At 45.7% G+C, this 23,387-nt stretch overlaps 7 protein-coding genes and 1 long non-coding RNA gene across 12 annotated transcripts in view; 3 read left to right on the top strand and 5 right to left on the bottom strand.

Moving 5' to 3' along the window:
• The window catches only part of LOC6525296 (neuroglian), a 38,540-nt gene extending 34,824 nt beyond the window's left edge, over positions 1-3,716 (top strand). For both annotated transcript variants that reach the window (XM_015190734.2, XM_039376087.2), the window contains exon 8: positions 275-3,716. In XM_015190734.2, the coding sequence (XP_015046220.1) occupies positions 275-537 (263 nt within the window). In that variant the 3' untranslated portion in view covers positions 538-3,716. The remainder of the gene's footprint in view (positions 1-274) is intronic.
• LOC6525294 (integrator complex subunit 4) lies at positions 3,467-7,346 on the bottom strand. Its single transcript, XM_002101094.4, has 2 exons — positions 5,133-7,346; positions 3,467-5,045 (listed from the first exon to the last, which is right to left on the bottom strand). The coding sequence occupies exons 1-2, from the start codon at positions 7,227-7,229 to the stop codon at positions 4,065-4,067; spliced, it is 3,078 nt and encodes a 1,025-aa protein (XP_002101130.1). The 5' UTR covers positions 7,230-7,346; the 3' UTR covers positions 3,467-4,064.
• A 266-nt stretch (positions 7,347-7,612) lies between these two features.
• LOC6525293 lies at positions 7,613-9,017 on the bottom strand. Of its 3 annotated transcripts, none has more exons than XM_002101093.4 (5): positions 8,678-8,989; positions 8,481-8,587; positions 8,206-8,411; positions 7,982-8,135; positions 7,613-7,916 (listed from the first exon to the last, which is right to left on the bottom strand). In XM_002101093.4, the coding sequence occupies exons 1-5, from the start codon at positions 8,686-8,688 to the stop codon at positions 7,759-7,761; spliced, it is 636 nt and encodes a 211-aa protein (XP_002101129.2). In that variant the 5' UTR covers positions 8,689-8,989; the 3' UTR covers positions 7,613-7,758. The 3 variants fall into 3 exon arrangements, 2 of the variants coding, with proteins under 2 accessions (XP_002101129.2, XP_039232044.1); XM_039376110.2 differs by having other exon boundaries at positions 7,815-7,930; positions 8,678-9,007; XR_005561648.2 differs by having other exon boundaries at positions 7,876-7,930; positions 7,982-8,155; positions 8,678-9,017.
• Positions 9,018-9,233: 216 nt separating this feature from the next.
• Positions 9,234-18,651, top strand: LOC6525292 (non-canonical poly(A) RNA polymerase protein Trf4-1). 2 transcript variants are annotated; one of them, XM_015190729.3, is made up of 5 exons: positions 9,234-9,413; positions 11,625-12,823; positions 12,887-13,567; positions 13,764-14,479; positions 14,720-18,651. In XM_015190729.3, exons 2-5 carry the CDS (start codon positions 11,854-11,856, stop codon positions 15,395-15,397), a joined length of 3,045 nt encoding a protein of 1,014 aa, XP_015046215.1. In that variant the 5' UTR covers positions 9,234-9,413; positions 11,625-11,853; the 3' UTR covers positions 15,398-18,651. The 2 variants fall into 2 exon arrangements, with proteins under 2 accessions (XP_015046215.1, XP_002101128.1); XM_002101092.4 differs by lacking the exon at positions 9,234-9,413 and adding an exon at positions 9,451-9,567.
• Positions 18,652-18,757: 106 nt separating this feature from the next.
• On the bottom strand, positions 18,758-19,473 carry LOC6525291 (C-type lectin 37Da). Its single transcript, XM_002101091.4, has 2 exons — positions 19,316-19,473; positions 18,758-19,254 (listed from the first exon to the last, which is right to left on the bottom strand). Exons 1-2 carry the CDS (start codon positions 19,425-19,427, stop codon positions 18,800-18,802), a joined length of 567 nt encoding a protein of 188 aa, XP_002101127.1. The 5' UTR covers positions 19,428-19,473; the 3' UTR covers positions 18,758-18,799.
• Positions 19,474-19,601: 128 nt separating this feature from the next.
• LOC6525290 (serine protease snake) lies at positions 19,602-22,169 on the bottom strand. The gene is made up of 5 exons (XM_002101090.4): positions 22,062-22,169; positions 21,393-21,674; positions 20,965-21,219; positions 20,658-20,877; positions 19,602-20,512 (listed from the first exon to the last, which is right to left on the bottom strand). The coding sequence occupies exons 2-5, from the start codon at positions 21,469-21,471 to the stop codon at positions 19,882-19,884; spliced, it is 1,185 nt and encodes a 394-aa protein (XP_002101126.1). The 5' UTR covers positions 21,472-21,674; positions 22,062-22,169; the 3' UTR covers positions 19,602-19,881.
• Positions 21,155-21,817, top strand: LOC120321914. Its single transcript, XR_005561649.1, has 2 exons — positions 21,155-21,255; positions 21,351-21,817. It is a non-coding gene; the product is annotated as an uncharacterized LOC120321914 (long non-coding RNA).
• On the bottom strand, positions 21,976-23,332 carry LOC6525289 (heterochromatin protein 1). The gene has a single exon (XM_002101089.3). The coding sequence runs from the start codon at positions 23,255-23,257 to the stop codon at positions 22,382-22,384; it is 876 nt and encodes a 291-aa protein (XP_002101125.1). The 5' UTR covers positions 23,258-23,332; the 3' UTR covers positions 21,976-22,381.
• Between the last annotated feature and the right edge of the window lie 55 nt (positions 23,333-23,387).

The raw sequence follows: 23,387 nt of genomic DNA, 5'->3' as shown, positions 1-23,387 counted from the left end.
CTCAAATAACCGACATACAAAAAATATAACAAAACTAACTTAAGCTATAATTATACTACAACGCGATAAGGAAATCTCACTGGTGTTGGTTGTGGTTAACATAAATTATAAACATAATTACTAACATTCATCATTTTGCAACGGATAAAACAGTCATTTAATTTAACGTAATCCCCAAGAAAAATAATAACAATTGCAATGGGGCTCTAATCAAATGCATCGCAAATTGTAAATAGAATGGAAAATAATATTGTGTGTATCTTTCTAACCCCAGGACAATTTACCGAGGATGGCTCCTTCATTGGCCAGTATGTTCCTGGAAAGCTTCAACCGCCAGTTAGTCCACAGCCACTGAACAATTCCGCTGCGGCGCATCAGCCGGCGCCAACTGCCGGAGGATCGGGAGCCGCAGGATCGGCAGCAGGAGCAGCCGGAGCCTCGGGAGCATCGTCCTCCTCCGCCGGAGGAGCAGCTGCCGGAGGAGCCACTGCCAGCAATGGAGGAGCTGCAGCCGGAGCCGTGGCCACCTACGTCTAAGAGGCGTGGCTGGGATTCACATGCCCCTTGTTCTCCTGATTTTTTACCAAACGATTCAAACGCCTCTTAAACAAAAAGAAACTTTGTGTAATTCTATGTGTAAAACGAAAACTGCTTTAAGTGTCTGCAAAAAAAAAAAAAAAAAACAAAGAAAAAGAAAGATAAAAACATTATAATTAACTCAAATCGAGAAACAATTGTAAAGTGAAGGAAAACTCGCATGAATTTAAAGCCTATAATTTTGCTTCTTTTGGCTTATGAAATTATTATAGCAAACAGTTAAACGCCTTTTCAGAAACAAAAACAAAGAAACTTTTGTATAAGCTTAAAAAAAAAAAAAAGAAAACCAAAACACAAAAATTGAATGTAAACGTTGACAAATGTATGAAGAAGTAGAAGGACGATTAATGATAATGCCTGTTTTGTGTAATATTTTTTGTACTAAAATACCTTTAAGTTATTGGTGGCACAAGGATTATTATCTACATGGAAACCGAGTCGAGTTTGTAAACCAAAGAGCCGGCGACCGAAGAAGTCGAGTGAGGGAATGAAGGCAATAGCAACAGATAGACAGTTAGATATATATATATATATAGCTATGTGTATATATATCGACTCCGGTGTAAGCCAAACTAGGAACAGTTCGAAATGTACAAAAACCAAGGCTTCAATATGAACCATCAGGCAGCTTCGATCAATGATTGACTGAATTGCGAAGAAAATGCCTTGACTATTTTGCAATCCACTACACAGTACAGTACGTACAGTACAGTGCGGTACATAACCAAATATCGATGTGTTCAACTAGCAGCAAGTCAAATACTAAACTTGACCTCGATTACAGTTCGCCACAATCAAAGACTTAGGGGCAGAGCAGAGTTTCCAGCGCCAGTTCAAGAAATCCAGGAGAAGCTTCGTCGGCAATTCGTATATATTGTATATCGTATAAGTTCCGATTTTCGTCCATAGTCTAATGCAATTTTTCGCGTATAGTGTTTAAACAGAATCCTTTCATTTTGTCCATTAATGAGTTAAGTAAAGCAAATTAGTTAATTAACAAATTAGTTGGCCCACTCGCACGAGTCGGTCATTGTAACCTATATTATATATTATAATACGCAGCTGACAAACCTATAAATGTTCCACATAGTACTCCCTCTTAATTTAAAGAAAATGTTAAAACCCTCGAGATGCTGGTTGCATCTCTGGTTTCCACTTAATCCAGATATCTGTAATAATAACGATGTATTCATAATTTTTTTTAACTAAAAAACACACACAAAGTGACACTAGAGTCTAAACAAATAAAAACACAATAAAACAAATGACATAAAAAATACAACATTTAGTTTTTGAAAATCTTCTTTGCCGCTTTGAGAGAAGAAACGCTTTGAACTTTGTAAGAAACTTGATCAAAATATATAAAGTAATATATATATATTTTTTTTAGTGTACTCACTGCGCTTTGATCGACACCCGAAAAAAAACAAAAAACACAAACTCATAACTGACTAGGTTTTTGAAAGGTTAATTCGAATCGGTTTAGTTTTATTTGCGAATTAGGCAGTATATTAAGCATTTACCTTAGGTGGATAATTAAGCTTATGATAATTTGGTCTTTAACGAACATACAGGGTTGCTTAGTCAAATTTTTGCATAGATTTACGGATTACGAAGGAAAAAAAACAGAATTGGCGGATTAGGCGTGTAATTTGATGACTCATATTTTGTGCACTGCGTTCTGTTTGTTGTTATTTCAATAAGCTACCTACATATGTATAATGAACTATAATACCCGGCTTCTGCATAGTTTTCAATCGAATACTTAATACCCAATACCCAGCCTCCCCAAAAACCGAGCCCACACTAAAAAATTGGGAAACAACCGAACGATCCACAAACACAATTCACCTGCACCACGCATATCCCAACGATTGATATGACAGATATACGAGGAGGAAGTAGAGCGGAGGGGAAACTAGGAAACTAGATCAGAAAAAGGACATGCAAGGACAACAAGACAAAAGAACTACATAAAACAATACAAACAAAACTTGCTATACAAACGTATATATGAATATATGATATATATTTACAGTATAGAGGACAACGATCTAAATCTAATGTTCACGACAAAGCGATATATATATATATATATATACAAAACATATAGAGAGATGTATAAGATTTTGCATAGATATTGTGATTTCCCAAAAATAAAAACTCAAAATAGTCAATAACAATGTGGAAACTGAAAAAAAAAAACAAACGTAAACCAATTAAACTAAACTAATATTTCCTCTTTTGTCGTATGAAATTAAAAACTAACTAAAGTGTTCATCAGTGGAATTATCGAAATAATCGCTCGTCTTCGATGACAGAGATAAAGCTTTCGATAGCGATAGAACCACAAAAACAACAACAACAACTGCACTGCCTGTGTCGGGTTCTATTTTACATTTACATCTACATTAAAACAGAATCATAAGAATTTACACACTCTAATAAGCGCCACTCGAGGAATTTGGAATTGAAAACTCCGAATGCCGAAAGCTAACCATAACCAACATCCCATGCAAACATTTTTGAAACTAATAAAGGTAATTTGCACAATACTGTGATTCCTAGCAAGAAACAAAAATACACGATGAACAATTAACGATGAACGATAAGCGCGATTAATTATCGACTTTTGTGTGTTTGTGTGGTTCGGAAATCGATGTGTTTGTATTGTATGTATATTTTTCACAGCATACTGAAAATGTTTACAACAAGAACTAATTATCTAACCACTCAGTAATATCCAACTTGAACAATTTACTTGCATATGATTATTACGATTATTATTGCTAACCGCAGGCCTAACAACAAATTAAATATTACGCAAAACGAAATCGAAAAACAAATGATAAAACACAAGAATACAAAGTACTTTTTTAACATGAGTTTTTAGCGAATCAAATATAAACTTAAGATTAACAAATTCGTATACAACAAACAAGCATAAATGAAAGCAGCGTCTACAAATGTGACAACCAGATCAGGATCAGAAAAAGCAGGAGAAAAATCAAAACGAACATTTTGGAGAAAAGGCTATCCAAAAAAAGAATGAGATCAGAAAACGTGTAAGCTGTAAAACCTATAATGAGAAATAAACTATAGAAACTATATAAAAAGGACATGTCTTCGGTGTTTCATTCCATTCAAAGGAAACTATTTTCAATTACATTTTGGCAAAAATTTATCGTACACTCTTTATTTGAAATGAAATCTTTTCATACACATAAAAATATATGCTACACACAACTGATGCCTTAAACATTCGGTTATTTGGATTTGGGAAATACTTTGCTAACCAACTGCTCTGCTACCTTCGACAATCATATACATGTAATAACTAACAGTTGCTCTGTGCCCCGATTCCCTCGGCTCTCCTGCTCCTCCAGCGGCTGTGTGGCCTTGTCAGCTTCCTGCTCCGCGCCTCCACGCCAGAAGGCACATAGTCCATTCATTCCCTGGGAGTCAAGCTAAATGCCACGCCTGACTGGTTTGGGTGCGAAGAGCACCTTGGCCGGCTTGCAGAGCTCCAGTTCGCTGCCGGGACGCACGGCCAGGCACAGCTGGATCTCCACCAGCGACGACTCCGTCCAAACGCTGTGCGACAGCAGGATTGTGGTGCGCAGGCGCACATTGGTCTCGTGCTCGCCCTGCTCCGTCATAATGGGCTTGAAGTCACTCTGCTTCGGCACCACCGTGTGCATGTGCTGGTCCGGATACTTGATCTTGATCCTCATGTCCGCCTTTTGGGACTCCAGCAGATTGTCGATTTCCGCCACAAAGGGAACGGCTGCTATCAGGCCCGCCGTAACCTTAATCACATTATCCTGCGATTGCAGCGGGCACGGCTCGAGAATGTTAGCCACACAGCGGCGTATTTTGTCATTGGCGGGTGGCAATGCCAGCGGAGGAGCCTGCTGGACCAGCGGCAGAATCTCGCGAAAGACGCGGCCCGGCTTCGGGTCCGATATGCCATCCAGTTTGCTTAGCAACTGGCGAGTGAAGCTATCCGGCTGCGCATCCCTACTGAGCGGCTCTTTCATCGAGATATCGGGCTCTATCAATGGCAAAGCGCCCATCGGTGGCTTCTCCTCCTCATCCTTTGTATTCGCCTTGATGAACTCACTTATATCGCCGGCGGTTTGCAATAGCATCTGGCACGGGCCCAAGGCACTCTGCGAGCGATCCCTGACCACGAGGACCAGGTGCAGGGCGCAAGCCCTCAAGCGGAGCTGCTTCACCTGCAAGATATCCCCGTAATTGAGGCCGGAGAATGTGTGCTGCAGCTTGAGACAGTTCCGGATGAGCGCTGCCAGCGATTCCTTTAAGGGAACCCTGCTCCTTTGCGTGCTGGCGCACCGCTGCATCTGCTCGATCTGGATCTGGGCCGCCAAGAAGGTCTCCAGAAAGTTCGAGGTGCCGTACATGCCCGCATCGATGGCTCCCAGGCGCTAAAAAGTATACAAAACATAGTAAAACGTTAGTACTCTTATTGAGGCATTCAAAATTCTAATTTTAAGCCCTGCGGGCGTACCAACCTGCAGATTGGACTGGGCAGTCTGGAGTAGCTCCACGCGCTCGTCGGTCATGGTGAAGATCTCCTCGATGTGACTGAGAATCATCTGCAGGTACTCCGCCGAACTGCCTGCTTGGCGCATGGCCGAATCAATTCTGTGCGTGGCACTCGCTGAAGATGCACCCTCGATGGGCAACTGTGGCACCAGTTTCGGCATCGAGTCTCTCAGATAGGCATAATGGCGATGGGTGGCCGTGGGCAGCAAACTGATAATGGGCACCAGGTGTTCCGCCGCATTGAAGACGAGTATAAGGACGCACAGATACGCTGGATCCTCGACATCACGTTCGGGTGTCTCGAAGAAGGGATGCACGTAAAGCAGATGAACGGCGACCGCCATCACCAAGTGCGGATGCTTCTGGCCAATCTTGCGCATGCAGGCGTAGGTGGAGTGTCGATCCTGCGGATATTTGGCCAGCACATCCAGCAGCTTTTGCACCACCATTAGCAGGCACGTTTGTGTGGACACACGGCAGGCGCCCAGCATGAGATGTAGTCCCTCGCGCACGTCCACCGAGTAATCCTCCAGCGAACCAAGCATTATCTCCAGCTGATCCTCGCGCAGCACTATGTGCCTGGCAATGGCCGTCAAGCTGTAGATGGCCTTCAACCGCACATCCTCGATCTCGTCGTTGAACATGTCCACAAGGAAGTCCAGGCTGGTCACCGCGAAATCCGGCCGGGAGAGGGCTAGCTTACACATGGAAGACACTGCCGCAGTACGCACCTCCAGGAACTCATCCTCCAGGCCATGGATAAGGGCGCCACAGGCGCCGCTGGCTATAATCGAAATGCTCCGGGCATCTAGGTGCTCTTGTGGCGCATCGTCCGCCCACCGTTTGCCCGATGACCACTCACCGCTGGCCACCAGGCGAGCACCTCTCTCGTGCGCCGTCCGCTTGCGGCGCAGATTGCTCATCAGCTTTTTGTCCAGTGTCTGGTGCAGAAACTCCCTGCTTACGGCGGTCATTCCACCCAGCAGCTCCGCTGCGAGCACGCGAATCTGCAGCGAGAGATCACACAGTGCTTCGCAGACCTTGCTAAAGGCAGCATCTATCATGCGCAGCTCCTCCTGCTGGCGGTCCGAGGGTATAATGTAATCCGGATGTCGGTTACCCAGCATGAAGACCAGTCGCAAGGCCTCCTTACGCACGCACTCGTAGTCATCCTTCATGGCCTCGACGGCACGCTTGTAGAGCACCGCCGGCAGCTGGGATCCCCGCTCGCCGAGGGTCAGCAGTGCGTGCAGCGCCTGGGCACGTACGCCCGAGTCCTGGGAGTCGATGTAGAAGGCTAACTTCCATACATAATGACGCTCGCCCTCCATTTTGGTGGCAAACCGACCGATCACCAGCATGGCGTTCTTTTGTGTATGCGTGGAGCCGGAGCGCAGCTGCTCCTTGGCCAGATGAGCCACCTGGGTGTTGTACGAGATGGGCACCAGGTGCTTTCTGCGCTCTCCGATCCGGAACAGGCACATCATGCCCTGAGCGAGCACCTTCTGCGACACTTCCTTCCTCAGCAAGAAGATAAAGTAGTCGATGATCAGGGTGACCGCCTGCTCGGTGGCGCACTCGCATCCCAATCCGGACAGCAGTTCGAGCAGCTTCACCCGGATGGAGGTGTCGCTATCGCGCTCCTGCAGCTGATACAGTTGAAAGATCTTGTTGGCCACCTCCTTGAGCTCGCCCAATTCCACGTCCTCGTAGGATATCTCATCGGTGATTTTGACCAATAGCTCCAGTAGTTCCCTGCTATTGCCGGCCGTCATTTGAGGAGCACCCGTCGCTGTCGCGGCCGGTGGATTTCCGAGGGCAGCGGAGGACGGGGCGCCCGTTGGAGCAACAGGTGCTCCAGTGGGCAGGACCAGCGCTCCGGCGGGGAGGTTGCCCACATAGGCGTCCAGTTGGCTGAGCGCCGTCAGCTTACGCTCCGCATTGCCCGCTTTTGCGGCTTTGGCATCGGCGGCCAGTGTTTGCAGGCGCAGCTTCTTCACCGCCGGCGCCCCGTCCACCGTTTCCACGTAGGTGCCTAAGCGCTTCTTGATGGCCAGCGCCATGGTTTCCGTTTGCTTTCCGCGAGTCAACCAATGGAGACTGGAGTTTCAATCTTACACCTGGTTAAGGTAATCGGCAAATTAGAGATGGAACACCGCTGATGCCAACCGCCACTAGCGATGGCTGCGTGAATATCGCAAAAGAAGTTCTTGCAGATGGATAATAAATAAAAGTAAATAAATGATTATATTTACTGCACAAAATCACCAATTAAATAATGATCTTTTAAAGAAAACGAGGTATATTTGTTGGACATATACATAACTTTAAAGACGCGAAACATCGATAGCACAGCTAGGATTCGATGTTTTTGTTTTCCTCACTTTTCGTCTTTTGTTTTGCTCTCGCTCTTCTGCCCTTTCGTGAAAACTTCTCACTAGAGTGATGATGATTCATCAACCACTTTTTGGGTATTCATTTTTTATTATCAACAACGCTCTCTGACTCCTCAACTCTCGTTGATTGGCCCGTAATTATCAAAGAATTTAATTTATCCTAGCTTCTATAAGTCATTCTAAAATGGGCATATAGTTATGATTTCAGCTCATCGTTCATCTCCACGTTCAAAAAGGCCAAGGGGTCATCATCTACCCTGCCCTTCTTCTTGGCCGCGCAATTCTTAACGCATCTCATGGCTTTGGATAATGCTTTTTCTGAGGGTAGTGTAGGTTCCACCTGACTGATGGCGTCTGGAATGGCGATACTTATTGAATAGGGAGGGTAACACAAGCAGGATGTCGAGCACGGAACTTACCCATTAGCGAACGAAACAAATACTCGTGATCTTTCAGTCTTTTCTTATTTTTACACCCGTCAACGTTGTAGTTCAACAGGATATCCTCGGAGAAAATGGATCTTATGGAGCGACTTATTCTTCCCTGGCGCAAGAATTTCAAAATGGATTTGGTCTGATCGTACAAGTACAAATCTTGTGAAAAAAACAATCAGATATAAAAGCAAAAAGAAGTGGAAACTTACATAGATCCCCCTGGAGTCCTGGCTTATCTTGTGATCCACTTCGACGAGATCCTCCTCATACAGAATTGGAAAATCATCGTCCGGATTCCCCTTCGCCCTCGGCCTCGTCGTTTTCGTCGACTGCTTAACGAATTCCGTGAGGGTCCTAACCGCCCTCGTCAAGTTTTCGATTTCCGCGCGCTGGGACAGGACTTGCGAATTGAGTTCTAGGTGGAATTGTTGATGGGTGGGGATTTTAGATGTGATGACAAAACATCAAAATGCCACAAACATACCATCTAGCTTTGTCAGCATCATGGCATTCGCTGCGATATGACTTTGCTCGGTGGCGAGGCAAAGCCTCTTTATTTCAGGTATTGCTTCGCTTATGTTGGACATTAAACTGAATATATTTAATTTTTGAGTAGGAAAAAATCCTTAATGGAAGCGATTTGCTTCGCTGCACAGTAGAGCTCTGAAAAGAATTCCTCACCTTTTCATCATTGCCTGCGCCAGCCGACGAATGGGAAAGCAAAACACAAACAAAAACTCTCTCTTGCTCACCACTTATGAGTAACTGGTGAATCAGTGATGACGATGTCGGATTAGCGTCGAAGCTGTACAACAGTAGAGGTCAACAGTATCACCTACACAAAATTCGCTTGCCCCTCAATCGCATAAGGATATAAATAATATGAATCGTTTATAATATTCACATTGTTATTTTACGAAGGAATTTAATTATTCGTCCTGTCAGTTGAGTAGAAGGGAACAGCGTAGACTTGTGCCAAAACAAAAATGGTGCAATGAGTTCTGTCAGTTGTTTTAATCCATTTATTTATATATTTTGTTTTTTACTGTTAAAATTTGAAACAATAATTAACAAGCTCTTTGGATGTTATCGATATCCTAATCGATATTATAGAAACATTGCATTTGTAGTGTGACCGTCGTTTAGCGAATTCACCAACCATGCATGAACGGTCACCTCGTTATCTAGCGAGTGCATCCACCTCTATCTTATCTGGTATATCGATAACCTAGCAAATCAATCGATTCGTGTTCCAGCTCTATCGCGAAACGGTCGCGTGTTCGCACGCAAATTGCAATTTAAATCAACAGAAATTGACAGCGAGCGCTGCAAAAGGGCGAAACACAATCGCACGGCGATTGAGGCCTGCGATCTGCACAGGAAATGCACAATTGCGAAGCGCAATTTGATAAATTCGGTAATGCTCGATTCTCGAAAGAACCAGTCGTGTGCGTGTGTATGTGTTTCGAGTGTCTCGCTGCGTGCGAGTGTGTGTGCTTGTGGTGTGTGCATAAAAAGGCATAGAGGCAGCAAGGAGTGAAAGAGAGAGCCCCATTGGCAGCGCAACGAAAGTGAGCGAGAAGCAGAAATTGTTAGTGCTTATAAGGATATATAGCGAGGAGGGTGAGAGAGACAGTAAGAAAGAGCGGAAGAAGCAGCAGCGACGCCGACAACAACTGTAATTTTCCATTAATTTTTGGGCGGGTTTTGAGCTGCAAAATAATACAACTGTCATACTATAACTTAGCTTTTTTTTTTATAACCAACATGTGTATTTTGTGCACGTTTTGCTTCGTGTGTGAGTGTGCGTATATGTATATGTGATAAACTTGAAATACAACGCAATCGCAACGAGAACCAAAACTTGTCAAGGTAAAACGGCTAAAAAAAAAAAGAAGAAACGAATTGTGTGTGAAAAATTCCAACTGAATTACGCGAGAAATCATGTGAAGAGCAGTGTGATACGCACGTGTGTGCGTGCGATAGAATAAAAGAGGGGAAGTACGGGCGGGCGTTTTGAGTAGTCTGCCTAATTGATTTTCGCTTAATTACTGCAGCGGTTGCATAAATTAAATGTTTACATTTGACCCGGCCAGTGCTGTAAAGAGAAAGAGCCCTTTGCAGCCGGGTGGCAACACTGCTGCCCGTCTATCGATACCCACTGCAATTAATTAATCCGACTAATTTGAGCCTCTATATGTTTTTTGCCGGTTAAAACAATAAATCGCTCTCTCTTTCTACCTTTCTTCAATATCACTTGGCCCCGCTCTCTTGCTCTCTGGCGCCCTCCTTAGGTCGTTAGCCAACACTGACCAACATTAAGAAAGTGTTAATTTGCCTAAAATGTACAAGTACATGTGCGCGATGGCCTGCTTGTACATGTGTGTGTGTGTGCGGGAGTTTTCCTCTGTCAAATGCAACTAAGTTATTTTTTACCGAAAATTCAACCAGCAATTGAAAATTCGTATCGGGTAAAATATGCATTACGTATAGGTGTGTGTGCATTTAGCGGTTTCATTGCCTTTCGTTCGCTCTTTCTTTTCGGTTTTCTTTATTGTATTTTATTTTTTTTTGCATAACCGAAGCCGCCTTTCGGTACATGTGCATGTGTGCTGTCCCGCTCCCACTCCCACCCCCATACTACGGCCACCTGTACGCCCTTGCACACTCACACACACCCACTCAGCAGAGAGGCACACGCACACTGCACAAAACTAGAGTAGCTATCAGTGTATTGGTGCGAGATATAATATCAATTTTGGAAGTCATTTATTTGCGGGTCTCGGAGTCTCGTGAGCTGTTTTTCCTTCTGTTTTTTTTTTTTTTTGTATTGTTTCTTGTTTTTATTGCATTTTGATTTGCTTTTCGTATGTGAAAAACCTTTTTGTAGTGGCCCATTTTTGTTTCTTTCTATCGTGTGTGTGTGATTTTTTTGCGCTCTGAAAAACAATTTTCGACTGGCGCCTTTAAACGCTTCAGCTGCAATTGGTTTGCAAAAAGGAGTGAATAAGAGCAAGCGTGAGGGGGGAGAGAGAGAGAGCGGGACATTTCTATTTGTAGAAAAAGAGCGCATAATTTGCAATAGTTTGCCATTTACGCTTTCCATTTTTTGTAAAATGCATGCAAACGCCTTTTGGAGAGCAGCAGCAGCAACAACAACTAATGTTACTACTGTTGTCTTTCCTCCGTGCCTCACCCCCTTTCTTTGTTTATTTATCTTCCCAAGTTTAACCTATATATCGATAACGGTACTCTGATATCAGCATTCAGTTGATTTATCCAATTACTTCAGATTACCATAAACAATGAGTGTAAGCCTTGTAATATAACTGTAAAGTATTCGGAAATGTAGTTATAGTTGGGCCCCAAAGTTGTTAAAGAAATGCAGGCTGTGTGTTCTTCCAGAATATTCCTAATAAAAACCAATAGTTCTCTCTGTACAGACTATTTTAAAAGTATTTGCATATTGCGCCGGCAACTTTATTGAGTGATCTAATCTACGAGTTATAATAATTAGTAGTACATAATCATAGTTAAAAGTTGTAAGGTTTGAGCATAGGTAGTAGGATGCATCTAACTCCAAAATCTTATTAAAACTAATCAACATTTTTCGTACCCGTTATTATAGCACTTGAATGCTGACAAACTTCAAAGAGTTGGAGTTCCGGCAACAAGGAGACAATAACTAATATTTCCCTGTGGAGCAGACAGATCACATCGGATCTACATATATAGAGACACGTCTATATATTTGATACACCAGGACGCAGAGGATATAGAAGAAAGGACAAAGCGAAGGAGTGACGCGCGCCCCCCTCGTTTCCCGCCCAGCCAACAGTCGTGTGAAACCGTCTTGAATGGATCCATTTGTTGGCTGGTTTCAGAAGGAACAGGAGGGACCATCGCTGTGCACATGGTTAAAGATTTGGGAGACGAATGCCCAGGAGATGGGTGCATTGCTTAATCAACAGCTACAGCAGGTGACGACGACCAACGGCAGCACGAGCAGCAGCAGCAACAGTGGTAACAACAACAACACTAGCAGCAATTCGACCAATAACATTGGTAGCAATTCATCGGGCAAACCCTACTTATCGCGACCCTACAGCTCGCTAAATCGGGTGCCTAATTTCCGAGCCGATTCCCTGGAGATCCTGCAGCAGCAACAACAACAGCAGCAGCAGCAGCTCAACGGAACCACTCAGCGCCACAGCACCAACATCACCACCAGCGGCAGCATCTCAAGCTCGTCGGCAGATTCCACCACGAATCGGGACAATAACTCACCAGCCAACAGCAGTTCAACGAACGGACCAGGAGCAGGAACGGGAACCGCAACAGGAGCAGCAGGAACCGGCACCAATAGTCCGGCTACCACAGCGTCAAGCACTGCTGCGACCACGACTGGTCCAGCCACTAGTATGAGCGACACCAGCAACAACCCGCCACAGACAACGACCACGCCCGCCAGCCGCACGAACAGCATCTACTACAATCCGTCGCGGAAGAAACGGCCGGAGAACAAGGCTGGCGGTGCCCACTACTATATGAACAACCACATGGAGATGATCGCCAAGTACAAGGGCGAACCGTGGCGCAAGCCCGACTATCCGTATGGCGAGGGCGTTATCGGGCTGCACGAGGAGATCGAGCATTTCTATCAGTACGTCCTGCCCACGCCCTGCGAGCACGCCATCCGCAACGAGGTGGTCAAGCGCATCGAGGCCGTTGTCCATTCCATCTGGCCACAGGCGGTGGTCGAGATCTTTGGCTCCTTCCGCACCGGCCTCTTTTTGCCCACCTCCGACATTGATCTCGTTGTGCTAGGTAAGTGAAGACACTAGCTTTTTTAGTTTCTCCCCCCCACATGCATTGACTTTTTATTATCAGGTTTGTGGGAGAAACTGCCGCTGAGAACGCTGGAGTTCGAGCTAGTGAGCCGTGGCATCGCCGAAGCTTGTACGGTGCGAGTTCTGGACAAGGCATCAGTGCCCATCATCAAGCTGACGGACCGGGAAACGCAGGTGAAGGTAGACATATCGTTCAACATGCAGAGTGGTGTTCAGTCGGCGGAGCTAATTAAGAAGTTTAAGCGCGACTATCCAGTGCTGGGGAAGCTAGTGCTGGTGCTGAAGCAGTTCCTACTGCTCCGCGATCTCAACGAGGTGTTCACGGGCGGCATCTCCTCCTACTCGCTGATCCTTATGTGCATCAGCTTCCTGCAGATGCATCCGCGCGGTATCTACCACGACACAGCCAATCTGGGGGTGCTCCTCCTCGAGTTCTTCGAGCTTTACGGTCGTCGCTTCAACTACATGAAGATCGGCATCTCCATAAAGAACGGTGGCCGTTACATGCCCAAGGATGAGCTGCAGCGTGACATGGTCGATGGACATCGTCCCTCGCTCCTGTGCATCGAGGATCCGCTGACGCCGGGAAATGATATCGGTCGAAGCAGCTACGGCGTCTTCCAAGTGCAACAGGCTTTCAAGTGCGCCTACCGCGTCCTCGCCCTTGCCGTCAGTCCGCTCAACCTCCTCGGCATCGATCCACGCGTCAACTCGATACTGGGTAAGTGATAGTCACGTTCCATTAGCTAATATAAAAAAAAAGAGAAAAAAATGTTAATACAGTTCACAGCACAAAATTGTTTATAGCTAAGCAATTTTTACCGCTGACACGTTGATAACAACAATTTTGTTATATATACACTGGTTTCAATAAAATTCGCTGGATTTGTAATGGTTTCCTTTGTTCCCCAATGCAGGTCGAATCATCCACATCACCGACGACGTCATCGACTATCGCGAATGGATCCGCGAGAACTTCGAACATCTGGTGGTGGTGGACCGCATCTCGCCGCTGCCCACTGCCGCTCCCACTGCGTACGCCACCGCCAATGGTGCGCCGAAATATGTGATTATGCCCTCGGGCGCCGTTGTCCAGCAGCTGTACCATCATCCGGTGCAGGTGCCCACCGCTCACGGGCACAGCCATGCGCACAGCCACAGTCACGGGCACGCGCATCCTGGCGCCCATCTGGGCCAGCCGTATGTGACCGGGACCGCTGTATCTGCTGCAACGACGACTACAACGATGGCGGTGGTGGGCGTGGGCGTGTCAGCCGGCGGAGTCCAACAGCAGCAGCAGCAACAGAATGCAACGGCCCATTCCCACGTGCAGCAGCAGTCACAGAACCAATCGCAGTCGCGCCATAGACGCGGCAGCACCTCGTCAGGCGATGATTCCGAGGACAGCAAGGACGGCGATGTGGTCGAGACAACGTCGGGTGCCCAGGAGGTCGTTGACATCACGCTATCGCCGCCAAATGGCCTGGCCAACATGTCTATGCCCATGCCAGTGCATGCCGTCGGAATGCCCGCGACGAGCAGTTGGAGCGGCAACGGCAATGGCAATGGCAATGGCAATGGGAACGGCAACGTTAGCGGAAACGGAAACAGCAGCTCATCCACGGGCTCGTCGGTAATGCACACAATCCCCCGCCTTAACACATGATGATTGGTGGTGGCCGGCTGCCTAATGCCCAGGCATCAGGTGGTCGGCTATGCTCCCATGCTGGCCGCAGTTGAGTCCCGGTTGTATCTGAAACCGAAAGCGCAAACAAAATTTCATCCAAAGACCATGGGAGCAACTGCAGCCAGCATGACTAGAAGCAACAGCAGCAGCAAGCACACATATAAAACCTCTTCACCACCAAAACAGCCGGAAAACGCCCACATCACTGCCCAGGAAATGGACCCCGAGCTGGAGGATCAGCAGCAACAGCAGCAGCACCAAGAGACTCCTGGAGGCAATGGCTCCACCGGATCGGGTGGCGGTGGCTCCGGTTCGGGTTCCGGCAGGGGAGGCAGTGACGGCAGTGGCGGACGCAATTACAACCAGCGGAGCAACCACAACTCCAGCGGCTACTACCACCAGCAGTACTACGTGCCACCGCCGATGCAACAGCAGCTGAGCAAGTCCAACTCCAACTCCTCTTCCAACTATCACCAGCAGCACCATCACAGTCACAGTCACAGCCACAGCCATGGCAATCACAGTCACCGGCAACAGCATCACCACCAGCAGCAACACCACCAGCAGCGGCCGCAGCAGCTACGAATGGGCGGCGGCAATCGCTACCAGAAATCGGTGGGTGGATCGCCCACCATCAGTGCCGGCAATGCCTCGAACAGCAGCAGCAATTGCAGCAACAGTAGCAGCAGCAGCGTCACCAACAGCAACAACAACCGACTGCCGCCGCTGCGGGGCACGCTGGTGAACTCGTCGTCAGCAATATCAATCATTTCCATATCCTCAGAGTCATCCATTGCCAGCAGCAGCTCCAGTTCGTCAAGATCCGGTCAGGATCAGCAGCAAAACGAGCGTGATGAGCGATAGGAATAGGATGTAGGAAGATATACTGTATGTGAAAGCGCGAGAGAGAGAGAGAGAGAAAGAGATAGTTACAAGTTAGCAATATTTATGGATTACATTTCTTTCTCAGGTTAATTGCAAACTATGCTGCATTTTTCTAATTAATATAATCCAACCCCACCCATCCCATCTACCCTGCTCCTTCGTAGTTCCAAAACAACTGACGATTAGACTTTCTTTTACACTGCTGTATCGCTTAAATTAGGAGAGCGATGGAAGCCTACTAAGCCTAGTGTTAGGAACTTTGCCTCTGATTGCGCTAAATGTATTTCATTTTGTTTCTAAAATAAAAATGAAAGCAAACAAGAATATATATATACATAGAGATATATATTAAATAAAATGATATAAGTATAACTGTAAACTCATAAGTAGATTGTAATGGTTTAAAAGAGCGATAAACTGAAGTATGAAATTATGCTACATATTTAAGGACCGCGAACATACGTTTCTAAATCTCTCCTCCCATACCCCCATTCCCCCCTTTTATCCATCATCACGCGCATTCAAATTTGTAAAGTATTTTGTAGTTTCTGCAATGCTCTACATATTGTGCAAATGTTTTTGTAAACTAAAAATTCCCAATCCTCCCTCATTTCCCGCCATACAAAAAAAAATACAAAAAACGGAAATCACGCGCGCAATTGTTACGCTAATATTACTAAGTGAATTTGCGCGCAAAATGTAAAAAAAAAGCAACATAACCGCAATTGCAAATGAAAATTACCATTATCCAAAAACAGAAATGCGCCATGTCCCTTATAACTCCCAAAAAGTCGTTTAATTACTATCCCGAGTTAGTTTTATGCCTGAAATGTAAATGTTTTTATGATTACCACTATTACTATTATGATTATGAAGCCTATGATTAGTTTTTATTATTATTATTAAGCGTAAAACTCGTGAGCCAACTTAAATTGTTCGAACACATTGCATAAACCCAAAGCAATTGTGTTTTAAAACAAAAACAAAACACAACAAAAAAAAAACAAAACAAAGAAACAACACAAAACGACAAAAAAAAAACCTACAACAAAAAACGCATCTTTTGTTTAAACTTATTTATATTTAATTGACTATTATGATTATGCAATGTTGTGCATTTTGCATAGATTCCTGCCATTTGTTTGTATAGTTCACAAAGCTCTGTAAATACTTAGTTACCGCCCCCTGTGACACACCGATACGCCACGCCCCCTGCCCCTCCCACCACGCCCCCTCTAAACGCACTGCCATTTTGAAAGAAAGGTTTTTAAAAAACACGTCGAAAAGGAGCTAGCAGAAGAGTAGAAAAGAACATTTAGACTTTGTACATGTATAACATTTTAGGCTGTTCTTCTTTCCATTTGTAAGAAAAAACAAAGAAAGCAAAACAAAAAAACCAAACCAAAAGCAAACCCCCAACTAATTGTAAATTCACCTAAATAGTCTACGAATATGTTTGTCAATCGAGTCTTGAACATAGAGCTCTGTAATACTAGGCGGCAACATTTCAATTGTCATTCTGAAAGTGCAACATTTCTGATTCCTAAAGATCGTAAATGACAAAACAAAAAAAAAACGGCTTTAAAATGTACGTCAAAACATGTTGCAATATTTTATTATGGACTTTTTTTTTTTGTTGTATCGTGTGATAGCATATTTTTTGTTTGTATCATTAATGTATTAGCTTACCGTGGAGTTTTGTAAATTAACTTTAATATTTAACTTCCGTTCAATAATACTTTACTGTCTCATTTGGCTTCCTTTTCGAACTTATTTGTGAAAAGTTGCTACATTAAGCTAGTTTGTGAATTGTGAGCTATGAGTTCACAGTATTGAATTTGAAATATCGACCTTGAGTGGTTCAAAACCTAAAGTTAGTTTTTTATTTGCGAATTGTTTGTGAAAGAGAAACGCTAAGCATAAATAGGAAAAGGAGAACGACCTCTTTTCAGTTACCAAATAGTATAAGTTTTCAGCTTGAACTTGGTTTTTTTTTTTCGTCATTTAGGACCTTCAATATTTTGGAAAATTCGAGTTTAGGTACAATATCTTTTTTTTTCTGTTGCCTAGTGTGAATAAAGCGATGTCCAGTGTTGGCAAAGGCCGAAGGTGCTCTCTCCCTTTCGCACGATGACTCCTACAAGCTTGCAGCTTTGAAGCCCACCTTACACACCCACTTTCTCACTTGCATCACAAACACACACACAAGCGCATAAGCTCTCCCACAGATAACCGAACAGAGAGCGACACTTAACGGTAAAGTTAGAATAGAAAGTTGAAGAAGACGGGGCAAAGAGCCGTTAGTAAGAATGAGAAAGCGGTTGCGATAGAGCGAGATAACGTAAAAACGATAAGAGAGAGAGAGAGCGAGCGAGAGTAACATATAAGAATTATTAAATTTATGCACTCGTCTGTTGAATATTTATATGAATTATATGTATGTAGTTACTAATATTAACTAATTGATAAATATACAATATTTATATGCATAACTTGTGGATTAATGTGGACAAACAAATGTTTAGTATTAGCGATCTAGCCACGTAAGACTCGTAAATGGTAAATCGTAAATCGACAACTACTTAGACTACATAACTGTGTACCAGAGCAATGTAAGCACTCCCACACACACCTCACACACACACAGACCACAGACACACACACACACAAATACACCACTACACGCGCATACTCGCTATGAATGTTGAGGTTATGTCGTAGATTTTTTCAATATCGATCACTGTTCGCCTAGCCTAGCAAGTAAGCCGCAGAACTAACTGTAAAACTAACTCATTTCCCCACTGGATTCCATGCGTTCCAAATCGTTTCCTCCTTGCCCATGGCCCATTGTCCTTCGTTTCCGTTTCCGTTTGCGTTCCATTCACAGTTCCCAGCTTCCATATTACGCATACGTACCGTGTGCCGTTGTTGTTATATACACACATGCATATACTCGAGACACACACATTTTTTTGTCGTCGCGATATTAGTGGGTATTAATAAATTAAATTAAATTTAATTAACTACATTTAACGCAACTAAATTCAATTCAAGTGAATCAAATGAATCGATCGATACATGTATATGATAGAGTTCAATAGCTGTGTAAGAATCGGAATCGTAACAATTTAGTATGCAAAAATCGTAAATCTAACTGATTGTATAATTAGCGAAAAGAGAAAAACGGAAGCGATAAGCAAAACGATGCGACAAATAAAAGCCGGCAAAAACTACAACTTTTGTGTGTTCAATAATAACCTAAGCCACTTGGTGTAAGTGCAAAGACTTAATACTTTGGTCTGCCCCAAAAAGTATACTATACTATACAAACTATCAATATTTTCTATATAAACTAGCTTTTATTTAGAACGCATCAAAAAACTACCACTTAATGTAGGTGAACTTGAAAGTTTTGGGCTCCGTCGCCTCGCAGACGTACAGCATCTGGATCTTGCAGTTGGCATCGTTGATCATCTCCCGGGTGGCGAACATGTGGACACAGTTCTCGTTGCCGCCGTAGTTGTCCGGCATTTGTTTGGGCCCGTTCCAGGGGGCATAGGTCATCGGCCGGCCGTTGGACATCCAGTAGAAGGCGCCCTCGGTGCCCAGGTCGTTGCCCGATATCCAGAAGTAGTCGTTGTTCTTGAACCCCTTGGCCTTCATGTACTTGATCAGCGCCTCCATTTCCGGCTTGTCCTCGATGGAGGCCAGGTGGGCGTTCATCATGCGACAGGCGCCGGCCGCCTGGAACCAGTTCACCTTGTTCATTTGCTCGATGTAGTAGTAGTTGTCCCCGATCCGCACGAACGGCGTGGTATCAATCTCCGACGGAATGCCTAGCGACACGTATGTAGGAGTACTCCATTGGTCCACCAAACTTAGCCTATGAACACATACCATTATAGACCTCGGTGCGGTAGTTGGTGAAGATGTTCACATCGGGCAGATAGGCCAGCGACGGTATCCAGGCGCTCGTCAGGATTAGCAGAAGCGTCTTTGTGCGGTACATCCTCGGTGGCCAGCGATCTGTGCTCAATTGTCCATGGCCAGTGCCACTGGCCACTTATATATCTATTCTGCGCAGCTGTTTATCCAATGGATATCGGCTGAATCAGCAACTCAATTCCAAGCCAGAAATTCAATCCGAACGAGCTATCAAATCGATGACAGGGTGCATCCATAATTGAAAAGTTTACACAGTCTGCTGGATTGATATAAATATTTTTCTGCTTATTTAAATCGCAATTGTTGCTTAAGGGTAAATTTAAATATTGTTTTAAAAGCTTGAAAGTACAAAAATAAATATTTTCATCATCTAGAAAACTGTTTTACTTAACATACTTGATTGATTGCCTTCTAAAATTTTTCTTTAAATAATTTATTATAATAACTAGTTGAATTGCTGGACATCTGATCAGTTTGAATATCTATTCCTGTATATTTGAAGTTGGCACACCGAAACCTCAGATCGTCGCCCTCAGATCGAATTCGGGACTGGAACTGGTCATCTGGTTGGACTTCGTTGCGATGGTCACCTGCTGCGCCGGCCACACAATGCCCTCGATCCAGTCGACGAAGCTGGACACTCTGGTGTACACCGATGGCGGTCCACTGGCGCATCCCTGTCCCAGCGAAGTGATGCCCACCACATAGCCCAGTCGCCCGTCCTGCATGAGCAGGGGTCCACCGGAGTCGCCCTGGCAGGTGTCCCGCACGCCGGTGATGTCGCCGGCACACATCTGCGTATCCAGCACGCCTAATGCGAGCTGATCCTTCTGGTAGTAGCTCTGACACTCCTCGTTGCTCACGCTCTGCAGCGGCACCTTCAGAAGCTGGGCGGAGGATAGACCGGCGAAGCTGGTCTGCCCATAGCCAATGGCCGTGACCAGCGAGTTGGTGAGCTCCTTCTGCGTCCAAATGCAGCTGGGCTTCAGTGCCGGCTTGGCCGCCGTCTCCAGCTCCAGGAGCGCAATATCGTTGTACGCCGTGCTGGCATCGTAATCCGGATGGATGATTACGCGCCGAATGGGTATATCCTCGCCCGTGGTCAGCGTAAGATTGTCGCCACCAAGGCGAACCTCATTGGGTGGCTCACTGGAAGAGGAAGAGGAGGGGTGATATTATTATTAGGAACTTAATAATCTACAAAATTTGACCCATTGACATCAGAGCAGCAACCAAACAGGGAAAAACCCCCATTCAGAGATTGCCACCCCATCCGATTAGCGAGCCAACTTACCCGCCCAAGTCGGCGCAGTGGGCCGCCGTCAGTACAAAGTTGTTGGCGATGAGGGCGCCGCCGCAGCGATAGTACATCCGCTGATCGAAGCTGGAGCGCCAGCCCAGTGCCGCCATGAAGGGGAACTCCCTCGGCCGGGTGGGCTTGCCGCCCGCCACCGAGGCGACGAAAGTCATTTCGCCCTCGTTGATCGTTTCCACCTTGTTCAGATCGTTGCAGGCTGGGAAGTGCAAGCGAAAAGGGGGGAAACTCTCATTAGTCATGGATGCAAATATTATATCACTGCATTTGAGTGGCCACTGCTTACCCTGCTGACTGGATCGGGTGACAATTGCAGCTGTGGCTGGAGCGCAGCACACGAAGTGGTCGAACCTCACGAAGTAACAGGTCTTGGGCGACTCGCGCCGCTCCAGCCATCCCTTCAGGGCACTGGGACACTCTTCCATGCGCCGGCAGGTGCCCCTTGTTCTGGCTAGGTCGTCCAGTTGGCACTCATCGAAGGTCTCCTTGGGAAAGATGATGCTACGCAGCGACTGCGGACTTATGGCGGGTGTGGCCTGAACTGCGACGCAAAAGTACCATTAGATGGGAAATACACGTGAGTCACTGTAACCTGGATATTCCCCCAAAAGCATTACGACCAAACTGGGGAAAACCCCTGATAACCAACTACATTTATGTATATTTCTTCAGTTTTGATGGCTTGCCACAGACTCGTTTAGAAATCGCACTCACCTGCCAGGAGTGGCAGCCACACCAGAAGGTGCAGGTACACACGGCTGGTGGGTGTGGAACTGGAACTTCGACTGCTCATCCTCCGTTCTTGCTCAGCGCCAGCTGCGGACTACAGTGGGGTCAGCACGACGATCGGCGATCCCAGATCTGACAGAGACCAGGCAGAGAGCAGAAACCAGCCGGACAACTTCCAACTTTCAAGTGCCAATTAACCGAAAGCCAATGGACACACTGAGAAAACCGACTCCGACTTCCATAGAGATCAGAAATACATATACTTTTCTAGAAATGTAAAAATGTAGAGCATTCACAGTGCATTGCTTATAAACATGGATGCTTAAGTGCATTACAATTAATTTGTACTTTCTGTTTGCAATTTATGAAATATACTTTTTGATTAGTGTCGCTTTTGCGCACGTGCCACATTCGGATTACTTATTTGAAAAACAAACGCTTTTGTTCAATTTCCGAGACGTATTATCTGTTCGGATGCTTCATGACACTTGTGACACGGGTTTTGGGCTTTTCTGATAGCAGCCAGAATCGAAAAGAAAGCAATAAAATCAAAAGCAAAAGCAACCGGTTCTCTCGCTAAATTCATTTATTCACTTGCCATATTCACTTTGGCTCATTGAACTTGGCTTATATGCATTGTTTGCATTCGCTTACTTTAGCAGCTCGTATGATTTCCGATGTTTGCCTCTTGTTTATAGTGTTCTACGCATAACAACGTATTACTTGTTTACCAGCAGTGAGGCTGCGCGAAGGGCGCCAAAGTATAACTAACTAACTTTAGATTATCAGAAGCTCAGCTTGGAAGGCGAATGGAATATGGTCACGTTGCGAAAAGCTTATTTGGACATCAAGTGCTAGAGCTGCGCACAAACATATTAAAAGCTAGGAAATCAAGTTGAGTTCCCTAATATTGACCACACTTGGCTGCTAGGAAAAGTAACTTAATCTAAGTTTAATCTAAGCTCTCTGTGAGCTCATGCAGCTTTGTGGTTGCTCCGCTCCCCTTGGTCGTCATTCAAGACGGAAATACTCTCAAAGTATTTTATGATTGGTATTGGGAAGGCGTGCTGTATGTCTCGCAGGAGCACTGCGTCCATCGCGGAGCAACCCTTCCAGCTGACGAACAGAAAGAGCTGCTTGCCCACAAAGAAGCAGTGATGCACCTTCTCCAGCTCCAGGCCACGCGCCAAACCAAACGGCTTCGTGTACGGCGGCAATCTCCAATCCAGCTCCTGCTCTGCATCCAGCGGAGAGTTCGGGACGTGCTCCAGCGGTTGGCCAACTGGATCATCTAGCACCGAGTTCTCTGATGGCTGCTCCTCATCCACTCCTTGATCCACTGCTTCTGTGTTCGATGAAGTTGATGGTGCTGCATGGCCACTGGACTCGTCCATGGGCACATAGCGCGATTGGCGTCGACGAGTTGGGCTCTTGGCCTTGCTTGCGGTCAAGGACAAGACATTGGGATTGGATGCGACTTTTTTGCCTTTTCCCGAGTCAACAGCTCGGGAATTCCGGCGCTTTGGCGTCTTAGAGGAGGATCCCTTGGACTGTTTGCTGCTCCTGGGCGCTTCATACGCCTCCTGGCTGCTGGCTCCCAGCGCCGCCTTCTTCTCCTGGCTGCGCTTGTACTCCTCCGCCTCGAAATCGGCCAGCAGGTAGTAGAGGTGGCCCACTCCTTCCAGTGGCTCCCAACTGTTCACTTCCTCTGGAAAGCCCTGCCACTTGACGAGAAACTGCGGACGACCGTCCCGGAAGCGCTTTCCAACAATCTTCTCCACCAAATACTCCCGGTTGTCCACCGCGTTGGAGGTTGAGACTTTGGAGTTTTTCCGCCGCCTACTGGGCATTTTACTTGCCTTGTTTTTGTCGAGTTAAAACAAAATGAAGAACTCGCGCGAACTTGAAGGCTGCCAACGCGCTTTAATGTAGTGCACTCGAGGTTAGCTAGTTTCCACTACAATTTCGAATGCAGTCATT

The sequence above is a fragment of the Drosophila yakuba genome, chromosome X, assembly GCF_016746365.2.
Source record: "Drosophila yakuba strain Tai18E2 chromosome X, Prin_Dyak_Tai18E2_2.1, whole genome shotgun sequence".
NCBI classification, from domain to species: Eukaryota; Metazoa; Arthropoda; class Insecta; order Diptera; family Drosophilidae; genus Drosophila; species Drosophila yakuba.
The sequence above is the reverse complement of the archived record's forward strand: the minus strand, read 5'-3'. Positions and strand labels throughout refer to the sequence as shown.